General features: G+C 39.6%; 1 protein-coding gene across 10 annotated transcripts in view; it reads right to left on the bottom strand.

The window, feature by feature from the left end:
• The window catches only part of LOC132914018 (agrin-like), a 384,730-nt gene that overhangs the window by 185,431 nt on the left and 171,731 nt on the right, over nt 1-27,568 (bottom strand). For 7 of the 10 annotated variants that reach the window (XM_060973299.1, XM_060973463.1, XM_060972973.1 and 4 more), the window contains one exon: nt 22,450-22,482. The exons of the other annotated variants lie outside the window; for them this stretch is intronic. In XM_060973299.1, the coding sequence (XP_060829282.1) occupies nt 22,450-22,482 (33 nt within the window). The remainder of the gene's footprint in view (nt 1-22,449; nt 22,483-27,568) is intronic. 10 annotated transcript variants of the gene reach the window in all.

The following is a 27,568-nucleotide window of genomic DNA, read 5'->3' as shown; positions in this document are numbered from 1 at the left end:
GTTAATTCGTCCTATGTGATCAGCTTGCGATCGTCTTATAAGCGAATTCCAAAGGTACGAGCCATTCGGTTATCGACTTACTCGGTAAAGAAGAGGTATCAATCATTCGTGTACGAACGGATTCCTCGCGGTGCGAGGATAGTCGGCCTGGTAACCCTGGATACCAACGGCAATCAACGTCGTCTCTCAGTTGGGAGAGCGAATCCAGTTGTTGGAGTATCAACTCGGCAATGCACGTGCTGGCTCTCTGCGCACGCAGAGTGCACGGCTTTGTGCGCCTCTTGTTAATTAAGGTCCGCTCATAATTGGCCACGTACACAACCGCGCACGTAGATTCGCGCGTATACACGCGCATGCACAGATAGACAGCGCGACGAAGACCGTAACAGGCATTTGTAGTTCGCTACAGAGACGCCCTTGTTCGCTTCTGTTTGTCTGAATGGCTGTGCACTTGTCCAGTCAAGGGATCGGAAATAGGCCGATCCGAACGATTCCGAGTCTCATTAGTCGAGACTGCGTGTTATACGGATGCCTTTCGATTATTGTTGAGGAGCATCATTAATGTCAAGCGGAATTTTTAAAGACTAGAGAAGTGGTTCTAAATATTCTTATGAAATACACATATTACGATCATTTAGAGTTAGCCTTTCAACAATTTATGAAAACAGTTCATTTAAATATTCGATAGAAATTCGTGATAAATAATCTTCCAATTCTATATCAACTACCATACAAGACGTACCGTAAACTTTCCAAACCACCTAATTCATCAAAAGCAATTTGTATAGAGGTAAACACGATTATCTCTCGTGGCTCTTGGACTGAAAGTTACGGCGAGGGCAAAGGTCAGGTTTCAATTGGGTTGGTCAAACTAAAACAGCGTATTGCCATACAAGCGGTTAGATATCGAGAATCGTATCAAAATGTTATTCAGTTACGTGCTAGGACGCCGAATAACGTGTAACCTTAGCTAGCATCTTAGTCGCAAGTTTCTGCCTCCGTAATTTATCCGCCATTACAATCGAAACGACACCGGCCGCGTAATCAAGCATTTCGTCGCCGTCAGTTATTATCTAAATATACGCGACGCTGCATGATTTTCTACTAATTTACATCCGAAATTGGAACGATGTACGATATACAGGCTCGTAGCACGCCGCTCGTGTCGATCGATCTCCGCACCGCTCGAGCATTTTGTTTCAACCAACTATGTCGCGTGCGAATTTCACCTTAATTAAAAGCGTCACGTACGATTGTTGAGCTGAAGGATTGCGAACAAGCCACGGTTCGCGCGCGTAAAAACCACCAGCTTATAAATCAGCCGGCCAACCGAATCCGCTCCCCTTCTCCGGTCCTTTCCCTGTTCCCGTGAGATTAAAATTTCGCGTGGGCAAATTTCGCGACAATCACCGTGTTGCATAAAGAAAGTATAGTAACAGTAAGAAAGTATAGTAAGAAAATAAGGCGTTGATATTAGCGGAACAAATCGCGGTTCTGAGACTACGTGACCGCTACTACGGGACCAGACCACCACTAGGGGATCTAAAAAGAAAGAACGATATTTAGGAATTAGGAAACCTTCAAATGTTTGCTGAGGCTCCTGTATTGAATCATGAACCATAGGGACTGACTGTCTGACGATTGGGAACAAATTTCCAATTGTTAAACTTTAGTTCCATCGAGTGTTCAATCTCATTATTGATTCCCACTTCTGCCTAGATAATTGTGATATTAACAGCAGCAACTGGTTTAGCGATGTATGTATGAAGAAAAAAGATCGCCAAGGGAAACATAATTATTTCGATGGAATCTGGCTGACCTTAATTAAGCCGCCTGCACAATCGGCTATCCAAAAGCGACTGGATATATCGACATCCGAGAGCGTTCCTGTGGCTGCGTCCGGACAATACATCCATAGCTGTACAGTCCATTCCTCCAGGGTCAGGAGGTGCAGCCACCAGGCCGAAAACCCTATTCAATTATCTCGCTTGAGTACACCGGCTGTCCCGGGCGTCGTGACGATACTGCACGTGAATGCTGCACGCTGCCACGAGCTTCCAGGGAACTTAATTATATACGCGATGCTTTATCGGAGTAAATAGTAACCTGGTCGCCGGGGTGCTGTCCGGCTATTGTGTAACTACGAATATTAGGTTACTTGAAAGCCGAGCCGATGTTTGATAGTCATCGGATGGAATTCTATCTGTGTTACGGTAATGAGTTAATGATTAACCCTTTTACCTAGTGGATAATTAGTAGTCCAGTGATTATGATACATACATATATCTCTTGGAGAATTTAGGCGATAGAATGATAACACTTAATTGTGAACGTCGATGATCGGGTGATTGAATACGTATAAGAAAGGGAAAACCATTAGCAGGAACGTAAAAGAATCTTATGGAAAACAAAAAAAGAAAGAAGGAAATTCTACTAATAATTGAATAAATATAATATCTGCGTTCGTAGCAAGAGAAATTGTTACAAAATAAGAGCGTAGAAGACTACAAAGGGATACAGGAACTGCGAGGGAAATAAGGGTAGTATCCTAGAATATAAACAGGGGAAATTGGAAGAGTGTAAAAGGGAAATGTGATATCGGGTTGGTGCGGGTGACGATGATCTTTAATTCGTTTTAGATGATTACTTCTAAGGATCTTTTTATAGAGATTCAGTGGTTGGTCGTGATAATCATTGGCTGTAGAGTTTAGTGAAATTTTTATCTCCTTGAGATACTTAAATTATGTTGTCGATGAAAGGATTCTCGTATGTCTCGTGTGTCTCTCGGGGAAAATCATTCTTAGAGGTAGAGGATCGCAGACTGTTGATCGTCTGATGAGCAAAGCGGTTCATAGGTGCACTTGTGGTTTTAGGGTCGACTAAGTTGTGGAGGCGACGTTTTAACCCGAGACGTCTGAGGTTTAGCAAACTAAAGCAAACTATCACTACCGCTTACCGTTCTTGGCATACCACCTAAACGCGTCACAGGTAAAGACAAAGCGGAAATGAGACGTGCCGGAAGATCAAGGCTGCCTAAGTTGTGCCGTAACTTCCAACGACTACTACACGTAGTAATACACGGCAAATATGCTACACTCGTGATATTTCCAAATGAATTACGTTTCGTTAAATCCTTGCAAGAATAATGGCTATAATTAACTTGTGTTTCTATCGTTAATGAACTAGTTTACCAAAAATCAGTCAGATTTATTTTTTATACCGAACATATAAATAGTATTTAAAATCGTACGAGTCGATGATATTCGTGATAATTTATGATCTTAATCTTTGCAATATTCTTCATTATTAATCACTTTGATGCAGTTCTATCTTCAATGGAAAAGCGGAGAAGCGTCTAGGTTTCTCTGCACTACACACGTAAGTACATTATGTCAATCTGATTTTTCCGCAGCAAGTAGTTTGGTACTGTCTCTAATTGGGAATAATCTCCTACGAAACTGATACGTTGCTTGTCGCGTGTAAACGAGTACGCAGGACTCACACGCATGGTATCGTTTCAAAGGCTGAAACAACCAAATGGAATGGTGCTCCAATAAAAAATTATCCCTAGGCTATCTCTCTCGTTGTTTTCTTATTGTTTCTTGCAAAATACAACATGCAAGCATGCGACTTTTCCCACGTTATATGAAATACAAAGCATGATAGAATAACCGAAGTTGATCTTTAATGGTCATAAAATTTCAATCAAATCCTTTTTGAAAGTTCCCCACGTTGATCGCGAAATTACTCCAACCCAATTGCCCAAGTTTCCTCGAGAATACTTATAACCGGAAGATGATTGTGAGTCAACTTAATGAATGACATAGAAACCGTCTTGTTTCTAATCGCTTGTCCTTGTTCCATTATTTCTAAAGTTTTCAGTCTTGTAGCTCATAAATTGCTCGTTCTTTGGAATTTTTAGCGCCATTTTTAGCGATTTCGCGAAATTTTCATAGGAAGAAATTTGAAGAAAATTTGGAGAAACTCGTTTTGCTAATTCTTAAAGCATCGAATAATTTATGGTCGCTGGTCGTTATGAAATTTTACTAGGCAAGTTTTAACGACGGTTTTACGATTCCGTGGTCGATCTGTGTGATTTCGTGAGCCGTTGACATCCTCTCGACGATCCACTTCAACGAACGTACCTACGTACTCTAAGGGCAGAGATTGAGATTCTTCCACAGTTCTAAACTCGCTCAACATGACCTATGTGATTTGCAAATACGTGTCTGACGAATATTGGAGGATTTTAATATTTCATATAAAGAAGAGGCGTGTTAATAAATGATATGTCGAAGCTTAGTTAATTTGACGGATGCAAATTTTTCATTACGACCATTCGGTTCAAACTTCATGCTCGAACTTCCAATTTAAGCTAGCAATGACTAATTCGAACTACGAATTCAAATATCTAATTTCATTAAAAAATTCAGATCCGGAATCTGAGCTTTAGGTTGGATATGGAACTTGAAATTTCGAAGAAAACATAGGATTCACATCCCAGATTAGCCTCCTAAATTCAAATCAGATTCTAACTTTAGATTCAACTTGGAAGTTTAAATATTTATATGAAATAAGTTTCGATGTTAAAATTCAAATTGAAATTGCAGATTGAAGCTTCAGAATTGCTGCGCAAGGAAATTGCTAGATATGCTACGAGGTCGGAAGTATAGTAACAGTAATAGGTGTTCCCAGTGAGATATACCTGTTATTTATCAATAAATTGTTCGAATACACCGTGTACAATGCGAGACCCGAGATTCGCGTTGGTTGAGCGCGCACTCACCGAGATTAGATCTTGCAGTGTCGCTTTTGAATAATAAATCGCCTACAACGTGGAAATAAGTGGGGGAATTTCCACGCGTGTCGAACAGCCACTACGGTTCGTATCGTAAATAATTTATCTTGCTTATCCTACTGAAAACAATCGGAATCGACGATCTCTACGACATTTGGAAGATTTTCTATCCGAATGTACGTTAATTTTTATATCAACGTTACGTTGCCCGTTGCGCCGTCTTAATTAACATACTTTGCACTAAAAATTACTTCATTGCCTAGTATATTTATTTAGAGATCTCCTTATTTAGAGAATTTAGAGCAACGATTAATTTAACGTTATTTGACAACATCATTTGTAGCAGTGACAAGAGTATAAATTACCGAAGGATTAAACGGTAATGGATCGATACTAAAATTTAATATCAGTTTTAATGAAATCGTTGTTGAATTTCCATTTGCATTCGTAAAACAACATTCGACGATTCTATAGCAGAAAATCCGTATAACAGCAGAATCATTGTATCAGCTACGCTAATTAATCGCCTGGTATAAATATTAAGGATAATAATTTCAAAAATGAAGTTTGGAAATATTATGACGATATTCCTCGGTTGATAGTTCTGTTTATTTTATCCGCCGTTTGACATTTTTTTAATGGGACACACGACGGTTGTAGATTACAAAGACATTGTTATCCATACGAGCTGTCTCTCGACCCAGCGCTCTTCATAAGAGCGTACAGTGTATGACACTCGTGCATATGACTCTTACAAGATTCTATTGAAAATTATACAACGATATGGTTCCATCGTCAGATGCGAGCAAAGTATCCAGGAACAGATATATCAGAAATTGGCTTTCGTTCAACACCCTCGTCATTATTTCCTCCCCTTGAAGCCTGTTGGACAAGAGTTAACGAGAAAATTTCACGATACCGTGTGTGAACCTGTACGGTGCAAATCCAGTGCGAGCGTGTGTACAGGCCACACGACACAATGAAAAGTTGGTCCCATTGTGGCGGACGCCTTGTTGGACATCGTTCGCCGGAAATAAAGGGTAACTCATACCCTGGGGGCGAGTGTTCGGCCTCCTGGTGCTCGAGGCCGCGGGTCGAACGGAGAAAAAGGGTTAACTCGGTCCAAATACTCTTAGCGCGAGCCAACTCGTCGTGCTAGTCGCCAACTTTCCTTTGTTTTCGAAACCGGATGGCCTCCCTCCTTTCCCTTTTGGTGCCGGGAAGCTCCGGCCGGCAGACGGTACATGAGACAATGTCTCCGCGGAGGAGCCTGAGAAAGCCTTTCGCCGGGGAATAATGACGCGACCGTTTGATTTATCTCGAGCCACTCGCTGCTCCCTGACCGGAAGACCTTTCCACGCTGGAGATTTATATTCGAATTCGTTGAACGCCGACCGGGGATCACGGATGGGTGGGGGGATTCTATGAATTTCACCGCCGTTAAATATATTTATGCTCTCTTATTGTTATTCGTTCCGGGCTGGTGGAATTTTAACAGTGCCACTAGGGTTCTGTTAATTGCATGTGGAGCGCGTTAAAGTGACAGCGGCTATTTTCATTGTCTTCAATTCACAATTTTAATTCATCGATTATTAATGCAGGGAATCGATAATGCTTATGTTATCAGGTTTGTTATATCGAACAACGTGATGTTATTTGAAATAAGTACATTGGTCTTAAGATCTTTTTACATTTTCGTGCCAATGCTGCATTTTTCTCTTTGCAATATAATAGTCAGCGAAAATTCGAACTCTACATAATAGTAACTGCGAGACAACTTCTTCACTTCCCTTCGCTTTTCAGAGATAATATATATATATATATATTTTTTTTTTTTAATTCCCGAGCGAAAATCATCCGACACAGGAAGGAAGTGGAGAAAAGGGGAAGTGTAAATCTCGGAAACTGAATTCAGCTAGTAGGTGCACTTGAGTTTCTGGCCAAGGAAAGGAGGCAAGGTGTACATATAAATCGAGCAACTTAAGCCAGAATAATAGACTATCGATTCCATTCTTGTGATACGATGCCGCTCTTCCCATTGGGCTTCGTTGCTTTATTTCTCACCTTTATTTACTGGAAAATTAACCAGCAACGTTACTCGAGTTGGTCGCTTCGACTTTAGCAGTATTCCCTAATGGAGAAAAACTTGAATCCTTTAACATCCGCCATTTAACATTCAACGTTCGACGCTTAATTTACGGCAAAGATTTACGGGTTGCGATTAATTTCTGTAGTCTCATTGATACAATGTAGAGGATGTTTTGCAACTGGTGGCACAACCGGCTATACGGTGCTTCCACGTAGGAAAATAAATCGAAACTATAGAACAAAATTTTTTCATATATCGCTTCGTTTCCGACAAAATCGAGTTTGAAAATTTGTCGAGTATACTTAAACTTGGCTATATACTGACTATGAGCAAACAATCAACAGGAGGTTATTTTACATGCAAAAACAAGTCTAAAATGTGAAATAAAATTTTTCTATTTAATGCTTCATTTTCAAGAAAATAAAATTTCGACATGTTTAATTAAGACCTCGTCCAATGCACACGCGTGATACGTTTCCAAATTTATTTTTCTCGGAAACGAAGTATCTTATGAAGAAATTTTATTCAACATTCTTTTATTCAATTTAACCTTCTGTCGATTATCCATTTCTATTTAGTGCGGAATTAACGAAGTTCAAGTATACTTGTCAAATTTTCAATCTCGGTTTTCTCGAAAACAAAGCGTCATGAGAATTTATTCTACGATTTCAATTCATTTTTTCACGTAAAATCATCCGCCAATCGATTGTATCACCGATTACACAAACCTGTATATGTAATTCTCTCTTTCATTCTCATATACTATTTTTTGGATGTACAGTACGAAAATATTTTCTGATAGGAAAATATTGGAAAGGAAAGAAATTTTAAAAACTGCAAAAGTTTTATATATCAAAGTATGAGGCTAATTAGGCAGAATAAAGCAGTTAAGTAATTAAACTAATCAAGCAGTGAACGAGTGAAATTCGATTAGCAGCGACACTACTTCCCACGTAGGCTAAGGCCGTTCATAACGAAAGGAAAATTGGAAGTCAGCTTTCTCCCTCCCTTTCTCTCTCTCTCTCTCTGCTTCTCTGGTTTCTCAATTGTGCCATGCCTGATACACCGGGTCTCAGTCGTTTACTGAACAAACGGAGGCAAAGCGTGGCATTAGTTACGAGTAAAGTTTGTAATATACGATCGAGTGTGTATCGCAACGCCGCGACGTAATAGAACCGCAAGACTTAAGTAGAAACTTGTTGAGAAAGCAAACTCACGCTGTTACGTTTAACGTGTAAAGCGTTGACGGTAACGTCGCGGTAATGGTTCGCAATCTCTGCGTCAAAGAAACGCCGTACATCGCCGCTGTTCGTTATTTCTTTATTATATCTAATTACTTTCGTATAATTCCTTTCATGTCTGGAGAAACAGTCGGCCTTTACGAAATGAAAACAGTGCTTTTTAATTCTTCACATACGGAAATGTTCATCTCATAAAGGACTGTTTTTATTAAAGCAAACCATATCTTCGCGTAACGTTATATTTATTCATTGACGCATGAAGTAGCTTTTAATGAATCTACTTACCGTGAAATTTAACAGAACTTTGTTTTAATAAAGACAACCTTGTTAGGTATAGAATGTACGAACAGTGTTACGACTGTCTGACGTATTAATATATCCACTCAAAAAGAAAAACACGCACTTCGCTAAGCACGAGTTTTTACAACGCATCTTGCTAGGCTATTCACGCTTCGTAAAGAGTATGTTCTTTTCGACGCATGTAGCCAAAGTTTCGATTTTCCTTTCATGTTGGTTACGAAATCCCTTTGAACGTCTATAGCTCTTTGAAGATCGTTTCGTTACACGGGAGTTCTAACCGGGAGGGAGGAGAGGTGTCGATCGCTCGTGAACGCCGGCGTTTGGTGTTTAAAAAAAAAAAGAGAAAGAATCAAAAGAGCATCGAAAGAGCAACGCATGTTATTTTTTTCCGTTGAAAAAAGTCTGAGAATCCCTACCAGTAACGTCTTTCTTTCTTTGTTCTCTTTTCTTTTTACCATTTACTTCTTCGTATCTCATTTTTTTCGTAATTCGCCGTTGGTTTCGTGAAACGAAATGGGAAGCCACGCAGAAGAATAACTGAAAGGAAAACTTAAATTGACGAAATCGTTAAAATCGAAAGCTAAAACAGGTGACTTTTGGAAAATGGGTTAAGGGTGAGAGAAAAAGAGGGGTAGATTTCTACAGGAAGTACAGGTTTCCACGAATCATTACGTATATCCGATGCTCTTGGCCAGATAACGATTCTTACCGTGGCAAGTAACGACCCCGTTGCATTTTTAAGCTTAATCGATATCGGACGGAAATTTATCGAGAAAAAAAATTCTTGTTAAGGAACTGGTACGTTGACCCACTTGTTTTCCTTATTCAATTGGATAGTTCGATTTTCTTCGTCATGACGAATATACCGTTTCGCTGAATAAACGTGACTTGTCTGAAACTAACCTTTAATAGATTAGAACTATTACATAAAATGAAAAAATTCCATTATATTCATTTTGGTAGCTTTTTTTCAATTGTTTTCTCTTTCATATCTATTATGTAATTATAGAAAGTCAAAAAGGTAAAAGTTAGATGTAGAAATGAAAATGCCACAAAGTTTTCAGTTTCTGTGTTACCAAAATGCTGATACGTTACAGTACTTGTTAGGTTTCAGTAGATGAATAATTATATCGGAATGTATATGTATGTGTATACACTTGCAGAATACAAGTGAATATTTTTCTTATGATATGAGCATTCGTATTCTAAATTTCAACGATATTATAACACGCTATAAGCAATTGAGAATTAAAAAGTAGGGTCATGAAAATATTTTGCAATAGTCGTGCAAATTTACGGAACTATTTTTAAATTATCTATGTATTTGTTGATAATTAAATTACCTAAGGCACATCATATTTTTATCGAGCATCTAAATTCAATTATCGTAAAACTTCGGAGTTTCTAAAGTACCGCGCGCTTTACTAAACGATACGCCACCTCGAGTGCATAATCCTCTAATTATTTTGAACGACGGATAGAATTAATGTTGCGCGGGTCGCATTAAATAAATTAGAAGCGATTTCTAGCTGCGTTTGCCACGAGATTACGAGCAAAAAGTTTCGACCATTCAATTCCATTCGCGCGCGAACAGTTCGCGTATTCGAATTCTTTTAAGGGACCAAAATTTGTCCAGCCCATGTCACTTGGAAAAACGTTCATTTTCAAGAAACGAATAACGACTTTTAATCTGAAAAGAATCTTTATGCGAAATATCAACGAAAACTACGACTGGTTTCGGTGCTTCGTTACACACGATCGAAAACCGATAAGTTCCGGAAATCACGTCCGTAGCGACGTGTGTCACTGTTGCCGTTCGAGCCTCTGGAACGACGACACGACGCCGCGACGAACGTCGTCTCTCATGTGTGAGTCCTGTAATCCCTGGCAACGCGGGCGCTCGAGTTCAAAACAGCCATTTGCACGAGTATCGCGAGCTCATAGCAGAAAAATTAATCTCATCAGGAAGAGAAGTGGATAAAATTGCCACGGCATCGTTGCTGCCCGCGTTCTCTCTCTTTCTCTCTCTCTAACCCCTTTGCCCCTGTTTTTCTCTCTCTCTTCACCGTTTTTCACTGGAGAAACATTAAAAATTTTTTTGTTAATATGCACGAGCGGATGAACGTTCTGAAAGTTCTGTTTGATAGCGTCCTCGTTGGAACGTTAACGAGTGTGTGTTTCGTCAAAAAGTGAAAAAAAAAAGAGTAACGCGCTATCTGTCGATTTGTTCCGTTCTCGTCGTGTCGCTTCTAGCGATTTCTTTAACCGTACCAATAATTTCGTTAATTCGAATTTTACTCAACGCACAGATAGGACACGTTACTTTATATGCAAAGTTATGTACTCTATACAGTTTCCAAAGTTCCATAAACATCTAATAGACGGACGAATTTTAAGGCAATAGGTTAAATTCAAGCTTCAAATTTTGTATTTTAAATCTCAATTTTCAAATTTGCGTTACTTGAATATCTATGTATATGATAAACGATGATATTAAAGGATAAGTGGTAATCCGTAGAAATGCTGCCGCTTTAATTCAGACCAAGCGTTACAGGGAACGATACACATGTAGCTAACGCATCAAACATAGTCGACTTGGCCTGAAGCAAGCTGATAAAAGGAGGTTGACACGTCATTGGTTCGCCTGTCCTCAAGCTCGTTAAAGTGAGGTCGATATTCCCGAAAGAGGTAATGCAGCATCGACCTTAATGAATACATTAAACGAGCACACGTAAAACGCTGGATCGATCGAGATCGATCAAAACCAAACCGCTAATTAAACGCGACACGAAGACTCTTACCTTCGGTAACTTATTTCTTACATACAGGAGACCGTATTTTAAGGAAAATACTTTCAAGTCACGTTTCAGACTTATGACTTACGAGCTCACGTTTGGTGTTTAGTGTCACCTTTGCATATCTCATCTCTTTTCCTTCCCTTTCCTTTCTCTTCTTGCTTTTCCACTTGAATATTGCCAATATTACTAATACCTTGAACGATACTTTATCCTTATATCCTCGCTCTCTTGGGCTTTCGATAAATTTTATTGGCAACTTTTTTAAAATCAATGAAAGAGGAATTATGATATTAAATAGTAAAACGTTAAGAATAAAATGGGTAAAAGTATATTTAAAAAAGATGGTTATATATTTGTATAAAATTAAACGTCTAACAAGTCGTTCATATAATTTCCATAACTCTTCTCAGATTTTAAACACACATTTAGAGTTTCATGATTTATACATTTATACATTTTTGTAACATCCACGAGTTTCTAGAATATCAATCTCTATCCAATCGAGAGTTCGAAATTGGTAGTGTTGAACGAACATGAATGAAATTAAAAACTACAACGATATTCACTCTCCGTTTATGAATTTATACGTGATATTTATTTCGGCGAAAATCTGAAATGGTTCCCGTCCTGCGATACTCTCTCCAACTGCACGTAACAATAACGCGTAACCACGTTTTTCCACGCGACCTCCTGAAAATCAGGAAAAGATTTCCACGAAACGTGATCACCGCCACGGTTCGACTTGCTTTTAACAAAGCATCATTTTGACATTTTTTGCATTGTACTCGTGATGAACTTTTGTTTCCCTTGTCTTTTTTCGCTGTAAGTTTTATACATTTTTCATGGAAAAAAAAGATCATAGATAGGACGTGTAACGAATGGAGCGAAGATTAAATGTCGGAGCTGTTCGCGGATAGCAAATATTTCGCATAGTTTACGGCGAAACCGGTTATAATATGAAAAAGAGCATCGGTATTCGTGCTTTACGCGATATCAGCGAAGGAACGTGATATACCATGTTTTGGCATACGCAGTTCAGCGATCCATTTTCAATATCCAATTGTTGCACGAGGAAAGTATTTCTTTTCGTCAGAGAATTTTCCAAAATTCGAATGTTCTCTTATTTAGTTTATCATTCCAGGAGAAACGTTGAGCGAGAAAGCGGGATCGTTTGAAAAATGCTTCACACGAGTCTCGTAGAACAAACTAGAAAGTGGATTTACGTTAGAAGATCGAGCAAGTAATCTTATTGGTCACCTTTACACTTTGTCCATTGCGTTGCTCGTTTCTCTGCGCTTTCAACGAACAGCCAATCAACGAGCTTTATATCTCTTCTTCTCTTTCTTCGTATCTCCTTCTCTTCTCTCTCTTTATCTTTCAGCTTCTTATTCGCTTTACTCGTCGTTCTTCCTGCCCTGGAGGTACGTTAAATTCGAGAAAGTAGGATGGTAGATACGAATGGAGGATCGTCGACAAAAAGGATCGTTTCTTGGCATTGAAAACTCACTGTTTCCGTTGCCGCCGGCAAATCGCGTCTTTCTCCATCATAGAAACCTGCGATGAGCTTCCACTGCTTGTGTCGAGATATCGAGAGTCGAGCGTGCACATATCCTGGAATCGATTGCTTGCCTAGAACGGGTTACACAATTTTTGTACGGCAGAGTTTCTTCGCGGGAAAGGTCACAGATATACGAATCACATTCAACGACATCGTTGGAAAGAAAAATTGGATTTGATGAGTAAATTAAATTCGATCGAATCGTGTAGCATTAAGAACGGTGAATGAGGTAGTTACGGGAAACTTTATAACAGCAACTGTTTCTACTTTTATAGTTCTTAAAAAGGAAATTTTAAAGTTTCATAGTAAATTATAGTCTAGGTGGCGTTCTTTTCCATTTATTTCAATCGTTTCAGAATACATTTTCTTTAGACATTGATTCTATTTTACTTTATTTGCTATCTGGCTTATAGAAGATGATTTGAAAATTACATATCTATATGTCTACATTTTTCTAATTTATAGAAACAAGTACAAACGCGAAAATGTTAAATAGAAATACAACACAGAAGTTGAAAAAAGCAATGAGACTCAATTACCTCGATACTCACGATAGGCGCGTTACTTGTTTAAAACGAACGATACACTCGCACGAAAATAAGTCTGACTAAACACTTCACGATCCACTTGATACAGCGTAAAATAATAGAAAACCGGACGATCGTACGATACAGCTCGTATCATATTCTCGATCGACATCCTTACACCATGCCCGATCGAAATCTGCCGGACCCTAACATGCCCGGTTTCAATTAATTTCGGGGTCAGAATCGCATCGCGTGCCACCATTCCACCTCCCAGGTGTATCCAAATAAATTACGCAACGCGATCGAAATCGCGAAAATATCCGGTATATGAAAATAGAAACGCGCTTCGACAAGGGGCTTATATTCGTGGGCATCATCGTTCGATTTTATCGCTAACAGGATCTCCGTATTACGTATCTGTTCGAAAGCGTCAGTGAAGATCGAGATTAGACTTCGTGACAGATATAAGGAAACGCGGGGATAGGTATCCCGTTTTCCAGAACACATACGGATTCGCAACTTATGGAGCCCTAAATCTAGCTCGATGTCCCGATAACTTGCTCGGTCTATCGACTGGAGGAGTTGGTTTTCTTCTTTGGTCGTTTGAAGAATTACGAGATCGACGACGAAAGATCCCGTTCACCCCTTCGTTTTGCCTTAAATAATAGTGGCAAAAACGTGGAGGCGTTCCACCTCTCCGCGTCCCTGGAAAGTCAGCGAAAATCGTAGAAATCGACGCGAACCACACCCACGTTCGCGGTATCTTTTTCCAGGCGACTAGGACGTCGAGGAAAATGTCGTACGGTTGAATTTCAATATATCGAACCGTGTGTCGAAACATGCGGATAGGTTTCGAGATTAGAAACGGAGTATCGAAAGGAATGAAAATTGTGTGCACTTTCGGATTCGGTTATAATCTCGGTTACGTAGTGTGCGTTTTCTACCAATACGATGGCATAACGTGGGACTGATTAATAATTCATAGGCAACGTTTAAAAACTCGTAAAGTGTAGTCTCGCTTCTCGAACAAGTTCCGGATTTATGATCTTTTTCATTTGAAACAGGCTAATGCCCAACTGCAACGGAAAAATGGCTACAAATGGAAAATAAAATTGGGCTCGTCGTATGTTTGCATAAATCCTTTTTATTGTTTTTATGCTCCGAATTTATTCGTGAACCGGCGTCCACATATTTGCGATACAAACCGCCGCGTACGGTTTCCGCTTTTCTCCTTTTTATTTGATCGAAACGTAGATACGTATGTGTATATATACTCGATACATATCTTGTTAGTTTTGTATTTGTTCTCTTTTATTGTTCCGCTTCCTTTGTCTTTTAAGTGGCATAGAATTGAAGGGCGAAAACAGAGTTTCTGAACAATTGCTGTAGAAACAAGTATCGGCATTTTTCGAGGTTGGAGTCGCGTAAATCCGCCAATAACCCGATAGCTAACGTTTAGTTTGTTATATCGCCGACTTGTTCACCGCAAACACATATTTCTAACTGTGTAATTTTTTAATGGCTATTACTTGGAGTCCTGGGAGCGGCATTAACTTCCTGTGAAATATTTTAACGTTCTGCCACATTTTCCTTTACAGTGATCATTAATTGTGTTGTCAACTGGTTTCGAAATTAATATTCTGCTACATCTTCTTACATTGAAAGAAAAATGTGTTAATTAACTCACGAAATTATATGAAACAGTACGTAACCTTAATGGTCTTAAAATCTACCGGTATATATACGTGTAATATCTCATAATTATGTGAAATTTTGCGGGCACGATCAGCGAAACGTAGAACTAACCAAGGAAGACGTACACGGTCGGAAATCACGGGGACGCGGCGGATTTAGCATCGCAGGAGTTGCGGTAATTCGCAGACGTGATGTAACCACCGGGCGTTGGTATTACGGGCAGACGTACCAACCGCCGGCGTACTCGGTGACCCGGTCGTCGTCGTCGTTTGCTACTGGAAACACGTAACTGGAAACTATACGATTAACGCGCACGAGGGGCGACAGCGTGGATACAGATTACGCAAAAGAGGGATGGAAAACAAGATATCAGTGAAGAGTTAGTACGGCCAGAGAACGAGGGAATGAGGGAACATCGGAAGATCAACGATGGAAGCGAAACCAAGAAAACAAGGACACGAAAGACGATGGTGAAACCGTCCTAAAGATGGTAACAGAGAACCAGAGAACGAGAACTCGCGGGATAGTGCGCTCTAGATCGATTGTCGGCAACGGATTGAATTAAACGTTCGTGGAAGGAGGGCGTCGAGTCGGGAATGATTGCCCTGGAATTAATTCGAATTCCGACGATTAATAAATTAAGTTTTATATAATAATCATAATATATGATGAAACATCATATTTTCACTATGTATTTGGACACTTTTATGTTATTGTAAATAAAATACAAAGTATGCTTTGTATAAGAGTCTTTGTTATATGCAACGAATTAACAACGAACAATGTTCCTCTATTGTATCTTCGAAACAACTTTCGCTCGAATTGTATCGGATGTTCAAATACTTAGGGACAGCAATGTACAAACATCGCCTTGATGTTTTCCACGCTGGGTTCTATTGCCTGCATGTTTCGTTTTTCTGTACGAGTGAAATCCCGGCAGATACGCGTAAGCATCGTGGAGACAAGATTTTTCAGGGATAACATCTCGTGACAGAAAGATAACATTTTCCTAAAACCCGTCTCTTCTACGTGTCACACGCGGCCGAACGTTCGACGTATTTATATGTATACAGGATAGTAGGTCTGAAGCGGAACAATGGAATATTTTTGTTGAATCGGCAAGGTTGAAATACCATCGCGATAGAGCTACGTGGGCTGAAAGGTAAAAATTTGGAAATATTGGAATTTTCCCGAGGTTTGTTGCGAATTTTGCTCAATAACATTTCGGATTGACGTAATTTCGAACATGTATCGGTCGCATAGGAGGAATTAACAAAATTCCCTGTTCGGTTGATTTCCTATCGCGTCTGCTTTTACCTTTAACTAATTTCTGCCTTAAACTTTATAAATCGTACTTTCTAATTTCTTAGAAAATCCATTATCGACTTGTTAGTAGTTAGGTATAGTATTCTGATCTATATTTATGTGCAACTCGGAACACGTTCTCAATGTAGAAAATGATTAATCAAGAGCGAGTATATAAAAAGTTTACACGAGTTTAAATTAAAGTAGTACACTTCATTAAAGTTTCAACCGTTCGTGCGGCAATTTCGAAATAATTTCTCTCGTTCTGAAACAATGAGAATTAAATTAACAAAAAGTGGTTGAACTTTAAATAACATTATCCACCTCACAACGTTTTCGTGTACACAAACGGAGCGGTAGAATTTCCAGTGTCTTTTTTGTACGCTCCACCCTATACGTGCATGAAATGTACACACGTCGCACGTACACGAAGAGAACTGTAATGTACGAAACTTTGACAAGAACGCATAGATTTGCCGTGATAGTGTGTGCGCTCGCATACGTTCCTATCTACTCATATACATATAATATAAATCCGATGGTGGGATGGCTGTACGAAACGTTGGCACGTGTAGTCACCGCGTTGCATCGCGTACAAATAGCCATAGCCCTCTGGTACACGAGCATGCTACCTGTACACGATGCAGCCACGTGTACACGTATATCCGTAGTCGTGTATGCCGGCTGGCTCACCCGGCATTAGAATCCCAAATACCTTCTGTGTATTTGACGATACGAAAATATAGAGTAGTAAAAATTATTTGTATCGCAGCTACAGATGTTGGAGCAGGCAAACGTTCCCTTTTGAATTCCTTTTACATCATTTTAATGTATGCAGACAACGTGCTATTACTACTCGATAATTTACATCGAACAATAATATTCGTTTTGCAACGTTGAAAGAGTAAACGTTAATGGTAGCATGTATACTATTGGTCTGACCAAATTCCTAGCTATACTACTCGCCCAACTTTCTCTGCAGCAAATACATTTTCAATTGAAACATCAATTTCTATGTATCGGTTTATCTTCTACCGTCCTCGTCCAGACTAATAATAATGCCTATTCAAAAGGCGCATTACGAAGATCTATTTATACTACTTGTCCGCAAACATCCAGGCCCGTAAGCTGGCCCGACTGTACACGATGTATACACATCAGCGGAGGTGAGGCCGAACGTTTTGTCGTGCCCTCCCGGGATACGATAATTCAGCAGAAAAACCGCGAAACATTTGTCCGGTTGGCATTAATTCCGGAATTGCCGGTCGTTCCGCCGGCGAATCTGCATAAAAGCGTAACGTACCACTCGATAATTCGACCGATACGCCTGCTACCGTACGAGCAACCATTCCTCCTGCTCCTCCCTCGCCACCCCATATTCTCTTCCTGCCTGTTCAAAGTGATACTTTCTCTTATTTCAACGACTTTTTCCTCGTGTTGCGCTTCGCGTAACGGCGAGCAAATTTGACCGCGTGGCAACGAACGAAGGGAGCAAAAGGAACGGCGAGGGAGGAAGGGGGTTGTTTCGGTAGACGAAACGACGTCCCCCGTTTCGAGCGACGCCGCTTATTGAAAGTCACATTTGTTCCGGCCCCTTTCGCGCGTTGTTACTACTCTCGTCGTACATTCTGCGCTTTTTTCTCTTTTATTCTCAGGTGCACATGCATTTTCGGTATGTCTCTGCTTGGGCTGGCTTTGCACAGAGGTGGAGAGAAGGAGATAGTGGCAGAGATAGAAAGTGGTCGACTCTCGTTCCTGTTGTGATACTGTAATAGTGGTCGAAATGGAAACGTTCAAATTGAAAGAGAGGATTGGTTGTTTGCTTCGGAATTATTCCTGCGTTGAAAGAATATATACGTTAATTTCGTAATACGCTGGAAGCATTAAAAGAGGACGATTAAAATATAAACGCCTACGATATGCTTACTAATGTACGATTAATATTCAATGCCAGATTATAGTGTTAACGGTTCCTTTTATACGCAATTCTTGTTTCTATTATTTTTCAGATGTGTTACAGAAAAAATGAAGAGTTTGCTGCAGAGCTCGAAGTTTTCTAGGCTACGGTAGATATAGATACTAATTTTTTGAAAGCAACAAGACGGGCGAAAACATGTTGCAAAAACCGCAGGCTGGTGGGAAGGTTCTTCGCAAATTGCCGGCTTCCTAGGACGTTGCTTGCACGCGAGCACGAAAGGGGGGAGCAACAATGGCTACGACCGAGCATGGCATACAGCTCCTGTGCGTTCGTTTGTTTTAATTTCTCAGCTTCTAATTAAACCACAACCACCGAAAACGAAAAAAGAGAGGAGAGGAAATAAAACGAGGAGAAAATAGGGAAGAAGAGAGAAGGAGAGAGAGAGGACTGCACGTAGGTATTTTTCCATACGTTTCGCGGTACAAACGGCGACGGAAACGAGCAACCTGGACGAGGCGAAAGCACGGAGTGAGATGGAGACCAAAAACGAAAGGGGGGAATTGAAAAGAATAAAAGGCCTGTTGGGGAGACGAGGGGCCGAAGGGAGGGGGAGGGGGACTAATTCAGCCGAATCGGAATAATTACGGAACACACGATATCCGGGATGGTGAGCGATTTCTATCGGATCCTCGAAGAAATATACGTCATTAAAAGCCACTCGATATCTCACAGCTTCACGACAATTTCGCAAATAATTATTGTATGAGAGACACAAAGCAGCTTTCGAGTGCCTCTTGCGTTTCTCCCAGAATCCAATTCCGTGCCGCCTCTTTCAAATCCCTTTGTCACCCACGATAATCCCTCGGTAGACGTGGTCGAGTTGACGATGTTCCTCCCTCTCCCATCCTTCCTAACTCTCCGGTCTCTCCTCCCGGTCCTTGGTTGTCCATCGGTCTCTGTTTTTCTCTCCGTCCATTGCCCCTGGTTTTGCCCGTTTCGAAATTCTATTACTACTTCCGCTTATGGATCTCATGCTCGTCTCTTCTCTTTCTCTGTCTGTCTGTCTGTCTCTCTTTTTTGCCAAAAGGACAGGCAAAAGAGAGAGAAAAATGTGGTCGAGTTAATGGAAGATTACGACCAACTTTAATTCCAATTATATCTCCGGGGATGTAAACAGACCGAGAGCGACGATCTTTTCTCGCAATTTATTACATTTCCCAGGCTTCCGGTTTGTTTTAAATATGAGCGTGGTACGTCGAACGCTTGAGAACAATGCGATTCAACGGACTGGGAAAAATGCGGAAGAGAAAAGTAATCTGCCAAATAAATAATCATGTTCCGTTCGTGATTTAATAACGAATAATACGATGTCCCGCGGAATATTATTTCCGAATAATATTTTTCGTATCGCAAACACGGGATGTTCGTTCGTTTAGCATAAACTGGCTACCCATCGGATGTGTTATTAAATTTCATTCCGTAATATTTGCGAGGCTCGACTCTCGAAATTCTACTCATATTTTATAATTTCTCGCTTACAATTAAAATTTGATTTCGTTTGGAAAGCGATGTTTGAAATGGAACACTGTGTAGAAGCGTTTAATGGAAACGTCCTATTTCTCCACTATTTCGCCAGTCCGCTTGTAACATGAACGTCAAAGTAAATAATCGAAGAATTTTAACTCTACAAGAAACGTTCGAGTGCGGCGATTTCAACAACGTCTGTTAATTTAAATTATTCACATTTCGATCATCTGTAGGAAAATATTTAATAATTTCAATGTATAGTCTCGACGTACAATGCGAAGAAAGCTGCCGGAAGCCATGCACTTGCAAAATTCCGCGAGTCAACATCATTTCGACAACCGCGTATATTTTGCAAACATTATTTTATTTACTGCGACAATTTATCAGCGTTCGGTTTTCAAAGCGAATCGCCCGGAATATCACGCAAATTCGAAACTCCGACAAATTTTGTCGCCGGTCGATTCCACGCACACGCGTTCTTTTTTTCCTCTGCCTCCCTGTTTCCGCTCTCTTCGCTTCGTTATCGAGTGCCAGTTCCAGTCAATGATCTGTTCTCGACACTCGGAAAATGCTAATTTCACGATCAAGTCTTCGGCGCGCTCAAAATAAATTGAAACAAAAGCACGAGAGAGACAAAAAGAGAAAGAGTGGAAGGAAGACAAAAAAAAAAAAAAGAGTGGAAAAAAATCTGGCTTAAAAATCGAAATTAAAAAGCTGCTGGACGATGGAGTTTGATTTCGGTGTTGATGTAAATTGCAGAGGCGCGCAAGCTAGTTCGCCGAGCTAAAGATAAGGCTGATGAAGGTGGAACGAAAACGAGACTCGAGATAAGTAACGTTTTATGCAGGCGTTACATGGAAATGAGGGGCGAAGAGATGGATTCGAGAGAGATCCAAAGAGGTTACTTTTGAGAGAGGATTTTAAGTGTACTTCAATCTTGCTGGAATCTTGCCTACTCTCCAAACTTTGACCACAAAAAGAAAGGAAGGTCTGATTTAATATCATATGTGCTGAATGCTTTTCATTTTTAGTTTGAGATAAATCTTAAAAGGAATTCGAGACCCTTAAACATTCCTTCCAAATGTCTGGAATTCTACGTTTCGAACGCGCTTATCCTTTCCACTGTTACATCGGTAAAAATTCCTGTTCAAGCCTAACCTTACAACGAAATGCCAAAATCAATTTACGAATATTACCAAAGAAAGCAAAGTATTGAAGAACACAAAGAAAAGAAGAAGGATACGCTCTGTTCTTGAAGCACAGAAAGGTTCCTCTGAATTCAGGCTGTCTATCCAAGAATCCCCTAATCTGTTGGAACCGTGCGGATATAGCATCGCTAGTTATGTTAGCGGTCGTTTCTTCCACATCCTATCCTTTCTCGTTTCTTCGACTAATACACGTCGAAGGGGGTTGAAAGCTGTTATAGGTCGTACTTCGGCTCCCTCGTGAAACCTGTAGGATTACCAGCGTACAGCCTAATCAACCAGATTGCCTGCAATTTGCCGATCTTATCTCGCTCGCGTCCCGCAACTCTCCGCTCTATTCTTCCGCATCCGCGAACGAGCGAACTTACGCGTCTTTTCTATATTCTCTACCCTTTGCTCCGCGTTCTTTTTGTAAAGGAGACACACGTTCGACCGAATTCAAGATTGCACGCCGGATGCATGAAAATCGAAGGATCCCGGAATATAAATTCTACCGGGAAAATTTGATTTTGGTAATTTCGTTTTGTGAAATTGTTGAAAATTGAATCCTTGAGAGAACGTTGATATCAAACTGAGGAATAAAAAATATTAACGAGATTAGTTTAAATTTGTCGTGGGATAAAATCAAGACTAATAACAAAATGTTCGATAATAATTAACGAGAATCGACGAGTACTAATAATTGTGTAGCAACGTATCATGCAGCAACATAAAAAGCTCGCTTAAGGTAATAAATTACTAGTAAAACCTAGCGACATTCATCATCGTCTCGTTATTCGCTAGTCAAGAGCTAATCATCCAGACGGTTTCTGTAATTTGTCGTCCTTATCTCGCTACATTTTGCAATCTCGATCTATTTCTACTAGTGGCACGGGGTACCCAGCTTCACGCATTACTGAAAATGGGCTTTTCGAAAGAATATCTTCCCGGTTCCGTTCCTCCATTTCGTCAACCTCCACCATCCTGTTTCTTTGCCCCGTAATGTACGTAAATCTTCCCCTGCGCCCGTGTCTCTTTTGTCCTCGGGTGCACGGGAAATCTTCGAGGTGAAATTGCAGTCGCGAGACACGAGGAAAAAGGAGAAGTAGATTTGAATAGATTCACGTTATCGCCCTCGAACCTGTTTCTGTCTCGTACAGGGGGAAATAGCTCTTGCGTCGTGAATTACGTTGAAATTACGATCGTAATAAATAACAGATCAACCGGAAAAGTTTTCGGGTATACTATTCATCCTCGTGGACCATAAAATTGATCTCGCGATAACCTTCGGTGAGTGAATGTCATCGATGATGAAATAGACACTGTTAATAATGATAGTTACATGAAAAAGAAAATATCAATTGACACAAATATATATGTACATCGATTAGCTATTGCTGTAAGAATATTATCTAATTAGTATTATCGAACGAGAAAGAAGCGATTAAGATATAACACAAAAGAGAGACACAAGCGATAGTAATGTTATATTGTTAGATAAACACTCACCGGCATTGTTACTGGCGAAATTTAGATCCTTACCTGAAACAGAGGAAGCAGACATTGTTAGCATGATCGAGTATCGTCAAGGATCGTATACAACATACTACTGACATCGATTTTAAGCCACGGCACTAGACGCAACATATTACATTAGAAGGGAACGCTATTCACGCAACTAATTAATTCTCCGGGCCGCTCGGCGTATATAAATTAACCAAAGATGAAGTTATTCGGCACGAACGTGAAAACGCTTTCAGGCATATTAATTGCAGAGAAAACGATTCGCGTGATGTGTGAGTAGTCGGTGAAACGTAATGCATTTTTATCTTCATCGGCAGACACGATATTCGTTAATTGTTCTGCTAATTAAACGTTACTCGAGCATTTGTAAAATATTCTCATGATATTTAAAGTTACACGAATATATCAACACGAATCTAGAATTTTTTCCGATTGAGATTTATAACACGAGTCCTCGTAACACTTCTCTTTTCAAGAAATAAGGAGTTTAAAAGCAGAGGACACGAATCCTCGGTTGATTCGACTGATCAGTCGAATCGAGAAATCAGTCCTTTTGAAATTCACTTACTACGGAGGAGCTTTCATATTTATGCTGATAGCATGATGAGCATCTTGTTTCATTCAAGCGTAATGGCGATTGACGTACTATAAATCTACGAGATAGAGAGCTGATGGGAGTAATGGATTTACGATATTCAGGTCAAGCTTCCCCTGTTCAACCGTGGAAAATATGCAGCTCGATATAAATTAAAGAATATAGCAGTGGTATCAACTCTTTAATACTTTATAACGCTATGTTACCTCAAAATTATAGTTGTATCGATATATTTAGCTTTTTAAATTCCACTTGATTTACTCCTCGTGTATTTCGTTACTGTATCATTGTATCAGTAACAAGCAATTTATCTATACGAATTAATCCCTTCTTTTCGAATAGCATTTACAAACGAACAAAATATAAATTCAAACGTCACAATCTATCGTAGCTACATTGTCGGTAGATAGGAACTTCATATCTTTGTCCATTTAATTAAATTTGTTACGTCGGCCGACTCTCTACCAAAACGAGGCCACTCACCGCGGACCATTACCGCATCCAGATATCCACACATCCTTATTGCGTACCCCCGATAGTCTTAAGGACCCATCATAAATCTTGGCATTTTCACAGTTCAGGTCCTTCAGACCAAACAAGCATCTTTTATTTCGTCTCGAGTTCTTTACATTTATTGTTTACGAAAGACACGGGAAAGTTAGTTTTTCTCACGTATGATGCTTCCCACTAGCAACTTATTATAAATCTTGGCATTTTCGTAGTTCAGGTCCTTCAGACCAAACAAGCATCTTTTATTTCGTCTCGAATTCTTTACATTTATTGTTTACGAAAGACACGGGAAAGTTAGTTTTTCTCGCGAATGATGCTTCCCACTAGCAACTTATTATAAATCTTGGCATTTTCATAGTTCAGGTCCTTCAGGCCAAACAAGCATCTTTTATTTCGTCTCAAGTTCTTTACATTTATTGTTTACGAAAGACACGGGAAAGTTAGTTCTTCTCACGTATGATGCTTCCCACTAGCAACTTACTATCGAGGGTGGCTAATACCCTTCCTAGTCCACCAACCTTCTCATTATCCAATCACAAGCAATGATTACTGCCCTCACTTTCCTAACCAAAATAGTCATGAACAAATCCGATGGTCTCGTGCGCTAGACATACCCATCACTAGCTTTCCTCTGACACGGCATCGTCACAAAACTTCACTTATTCTTCAACGTTGGAATAGTCAACATATCTTTGCCGGGTTTCTACCCTTAGATCAATCACCTAATTAACTTATACATACGCAACGGCGTAACTATCTTCTTTACAAAATTGTTGAAATAAACATTAATTTATACGTGTTAATTCAGTGTATACTCAATTGAACCAGTCCTATTATCGTAATAGAAATGAGGGGATCGATCAGTTCGTGGCGTCGATTATCGTAACGGGAATTTACAACTCCCGTTGACGTGATTTCTCGCGATCGCGTCTCTCCGCAAATGGCCGATTAAACAAAATTCTGTAGAAAAATTTCCACTATCGAGCTTGAAATCCCTGAATTATTCTTCTTCTTATGAACTACATCTGCGCATAAACGCGATCAAAAACTGCATCCTCCTCTGGGTGGAAAGCAAGGTCGACGAAAAAACGTCGTTTCCAGATCTCTGTCGGTAGTTTTAGCGATCTCCGTGGAACGCGTCTAACGAGTAACAACAAAATCACTTTACGTGCATAGGCGAGTACGCATGTAAATGCTGCATGGAAAGTTTTTCAGTTACGATACTGCAGCTTTGCCTGATGGAAGGGGCAGCTATAGGGGAATATGGTTGCAGAATAGAAGAATTCCACGGAGGATCTCACGAACGCGAATCTACGTAAATACACGGGATAACTGGGATGAGATGCATAATACGATTCAGCTCTACGTATAGCGCGTACGTGTTTAGAACATACGCGATACCGACTGGCAAAAACTGCGCACGACTTCGAAGATGCGGCTGCTACTTATCTTCTCGCAATTGACTCGAGGTCGGTTCTACGGTTTTTCTCTCTACTCGTATACACGCGGTATATAGTGTTTCACCTACATCTATGCGTCGAAAGAACCTTCAAACTTCTTCATTTCTTTTTTATTATTCGTTTTTGCAAGTTTATATTTAAATATATTTTTTAACTGTAAATACAGATGAAGCAGTAGTTTTGGAAATATGAAATTTGACAATAACATATTGAATTTTAAAAACATGTGACATCTCATCTGTTTTTGTTCTGTTCAATGTCCTTGTACGTCGATAATGCCAGTATATTTATTAACTAAAAAATTTATTGACCACGCTTCGTAACATGCAGCGAATAAACAATACGAGATGTATCGCGTATCCAGTAACTCGTGATTTATTCCTGGCACCATTTCGCAATGAAAATTTTTAAATTAGCACTCCAGAGGGTACTAAAATAAATTTGTACCATGCAAATAATTTGCGGAAATCGGGATGGAAATACAAATGCGGTGGAATGATCGGAAGATGGATCACGATGGACAGACGCATAAATTCAATGTTATGTTTTCTTTCTTCTTTCATTCGACTTTAATTATTACGTTGACATGGATTATTGTATTGATTAAGCTTGATTTATTTACCGATAGAAATCCGACAGAAGGAATGAAAAATAAAAAGCAGCTAGTACTTTTTACAGGATTTTACTTTTTTCCATAAAAAATCATGTATAAACATATTCTCGAATTTTGGTAATTACCCGCTATTTCTGGAATTATTGCGATATAAGCTATCGTAATTGCATAACTATAATTAAAGATCGTGACAGGATAAACGAACAGGTTCTGCCAATGTAGAGTAATGAACCAATGACAATAAATCAGTCATAATAATGTTCATAATTAACGAGCTACTACGCTCGAGATTGTACATCTCGAATAATCTTATTACGTTACGTATCAAAATATTGTATTATCGGTGAATATGTTATTAAAATGTTACGTGTCTAAATATTAAGAGCAGATATAAAATACAGTATTAATTTTAAAACATTATATATCAATGTACACACGAACCTAGATCTCGATATATTTAGCTGCATTTCTTTTAAAAGATGAAGAGAAAAAGTTAAAAAAAGGAACAAAGATTGACTTTAGCAATTTTTCAGAAATAAAATTAGAGAACCAAAATTACCGTTTTTCAAGCTATCCAATACAAAATATTTCCATCATCAATCCCTGGAAAAAGAACAGCTTGTGATCTAGTCTGGTCGATAGATCGTAGTCGTCCATCCAAGATTTATCGGCGTGTTACGTTGAAAATGGAGGATCATCGCGGGAACACCTTTATTCCGTTCGGCTGGTCCACTTATCGTTAGAAGGATCCTTTGTCACCCAGACTAAGGCGGGTACAGGATCCAAAAAGGCCAGGAGACACATAGACAGGGAGGAAAGAAAGGGAGGGAAATGCAAATTGAGGGGGCGGCGGATGGGGGTGGCTGTACTCGTCGCGCGAAAGGGATGAAAAAGATCGTGTGGGGCAAGGTCGACATTTTTTACGGATAAATACCCTCCGTAAAAACTGGGATGAAAAAAGGAACGCGAAAACAGAGCCAGCGATACGTATCACGATTTGTATTACTTGAACCTCTCAAAACCGATGACACACATATGTATCATTTATTAATATTATATAAATATATAATATTTAATGAAAGTAACTTAAAATAGCACGAAATATTTTTCAAGTATTTTGTTATCTAGAAAATGTTAGTCACTTATGTCCGCAATATGCGAACAAGAGCCGGACTGAAGAGTTAGGTTTACGATGACGGATCAAGACTTCGAAATTTTAATAGGATTTTTAAATTAACTAATTGTCAATATGAATTACCCTACTGCAATCGACGCATCGTATACCTTGCCATTGAAGTCTGAGCTTTCGGTTGTTCGTATACTTTTCACGGTATTCACCTTCCCTCGTTCTATCGATTCGGAAAGGCGTCGGTTTTCGGAAAAAGGTATTCGATTGGAAGAAAGCGACGCCTACGTTTCCGGCAACATACAAAAACGAGTGCAATGAGTCTCGCGAAGTATTGTCTTGCGAAGTATTGTCTCGCAGAGTATTTCCGTGAGAAGCGTGGTATGAGATCGATATGCGAAGAGTTGACATTGAAGCGTATAATCAGTAAATCAGTGTGCCTCCGAATCCCCGCGATACGCCCCTCATTCTGTCAACTGTATTTAGTTTTTATCGTTTCAAAGTAAAATACACTCGTTTTATCCTGTTGTTTAATTTACAAATTTGTAAATAAACGAAAACGACTGCCTTGTAATTTCAATACGATAAAGTAAAAGGTTTTACAGTAAACAATTCAAATATTACGAGTATAAAATACACTTTTCCATGCTTTCTCTTTTTAGCCATCCTTGTTTTACCTTCATGACACTCGAGCAACTAGAAACTGTGTCACGTCCAGCAGAATTATTTGTACGCTGGAATATCAATTTCCAAAGTGCACCGCATTAAAATTAAATATAGCGGTGACACCGATGTTTATG

Source organism: Bombus pascuorum, chromosome 1 (genome assembly GCF_905332965.1).
Source record: "Bombus pascuorum chromosome 1, iyBomPasc1.1, whole genome shotgun sequence".
Classification (NCBI taxonomy): domain Eukaryota; kingdom Metazoa; phylum Arthropoda; class Insecta; order Hymenoptera; family Apidae; genus Bombus; species Bombus pascuorum.
This window is presented reverse-complemented; position numbering and strand designations above follow the sequence as displayed.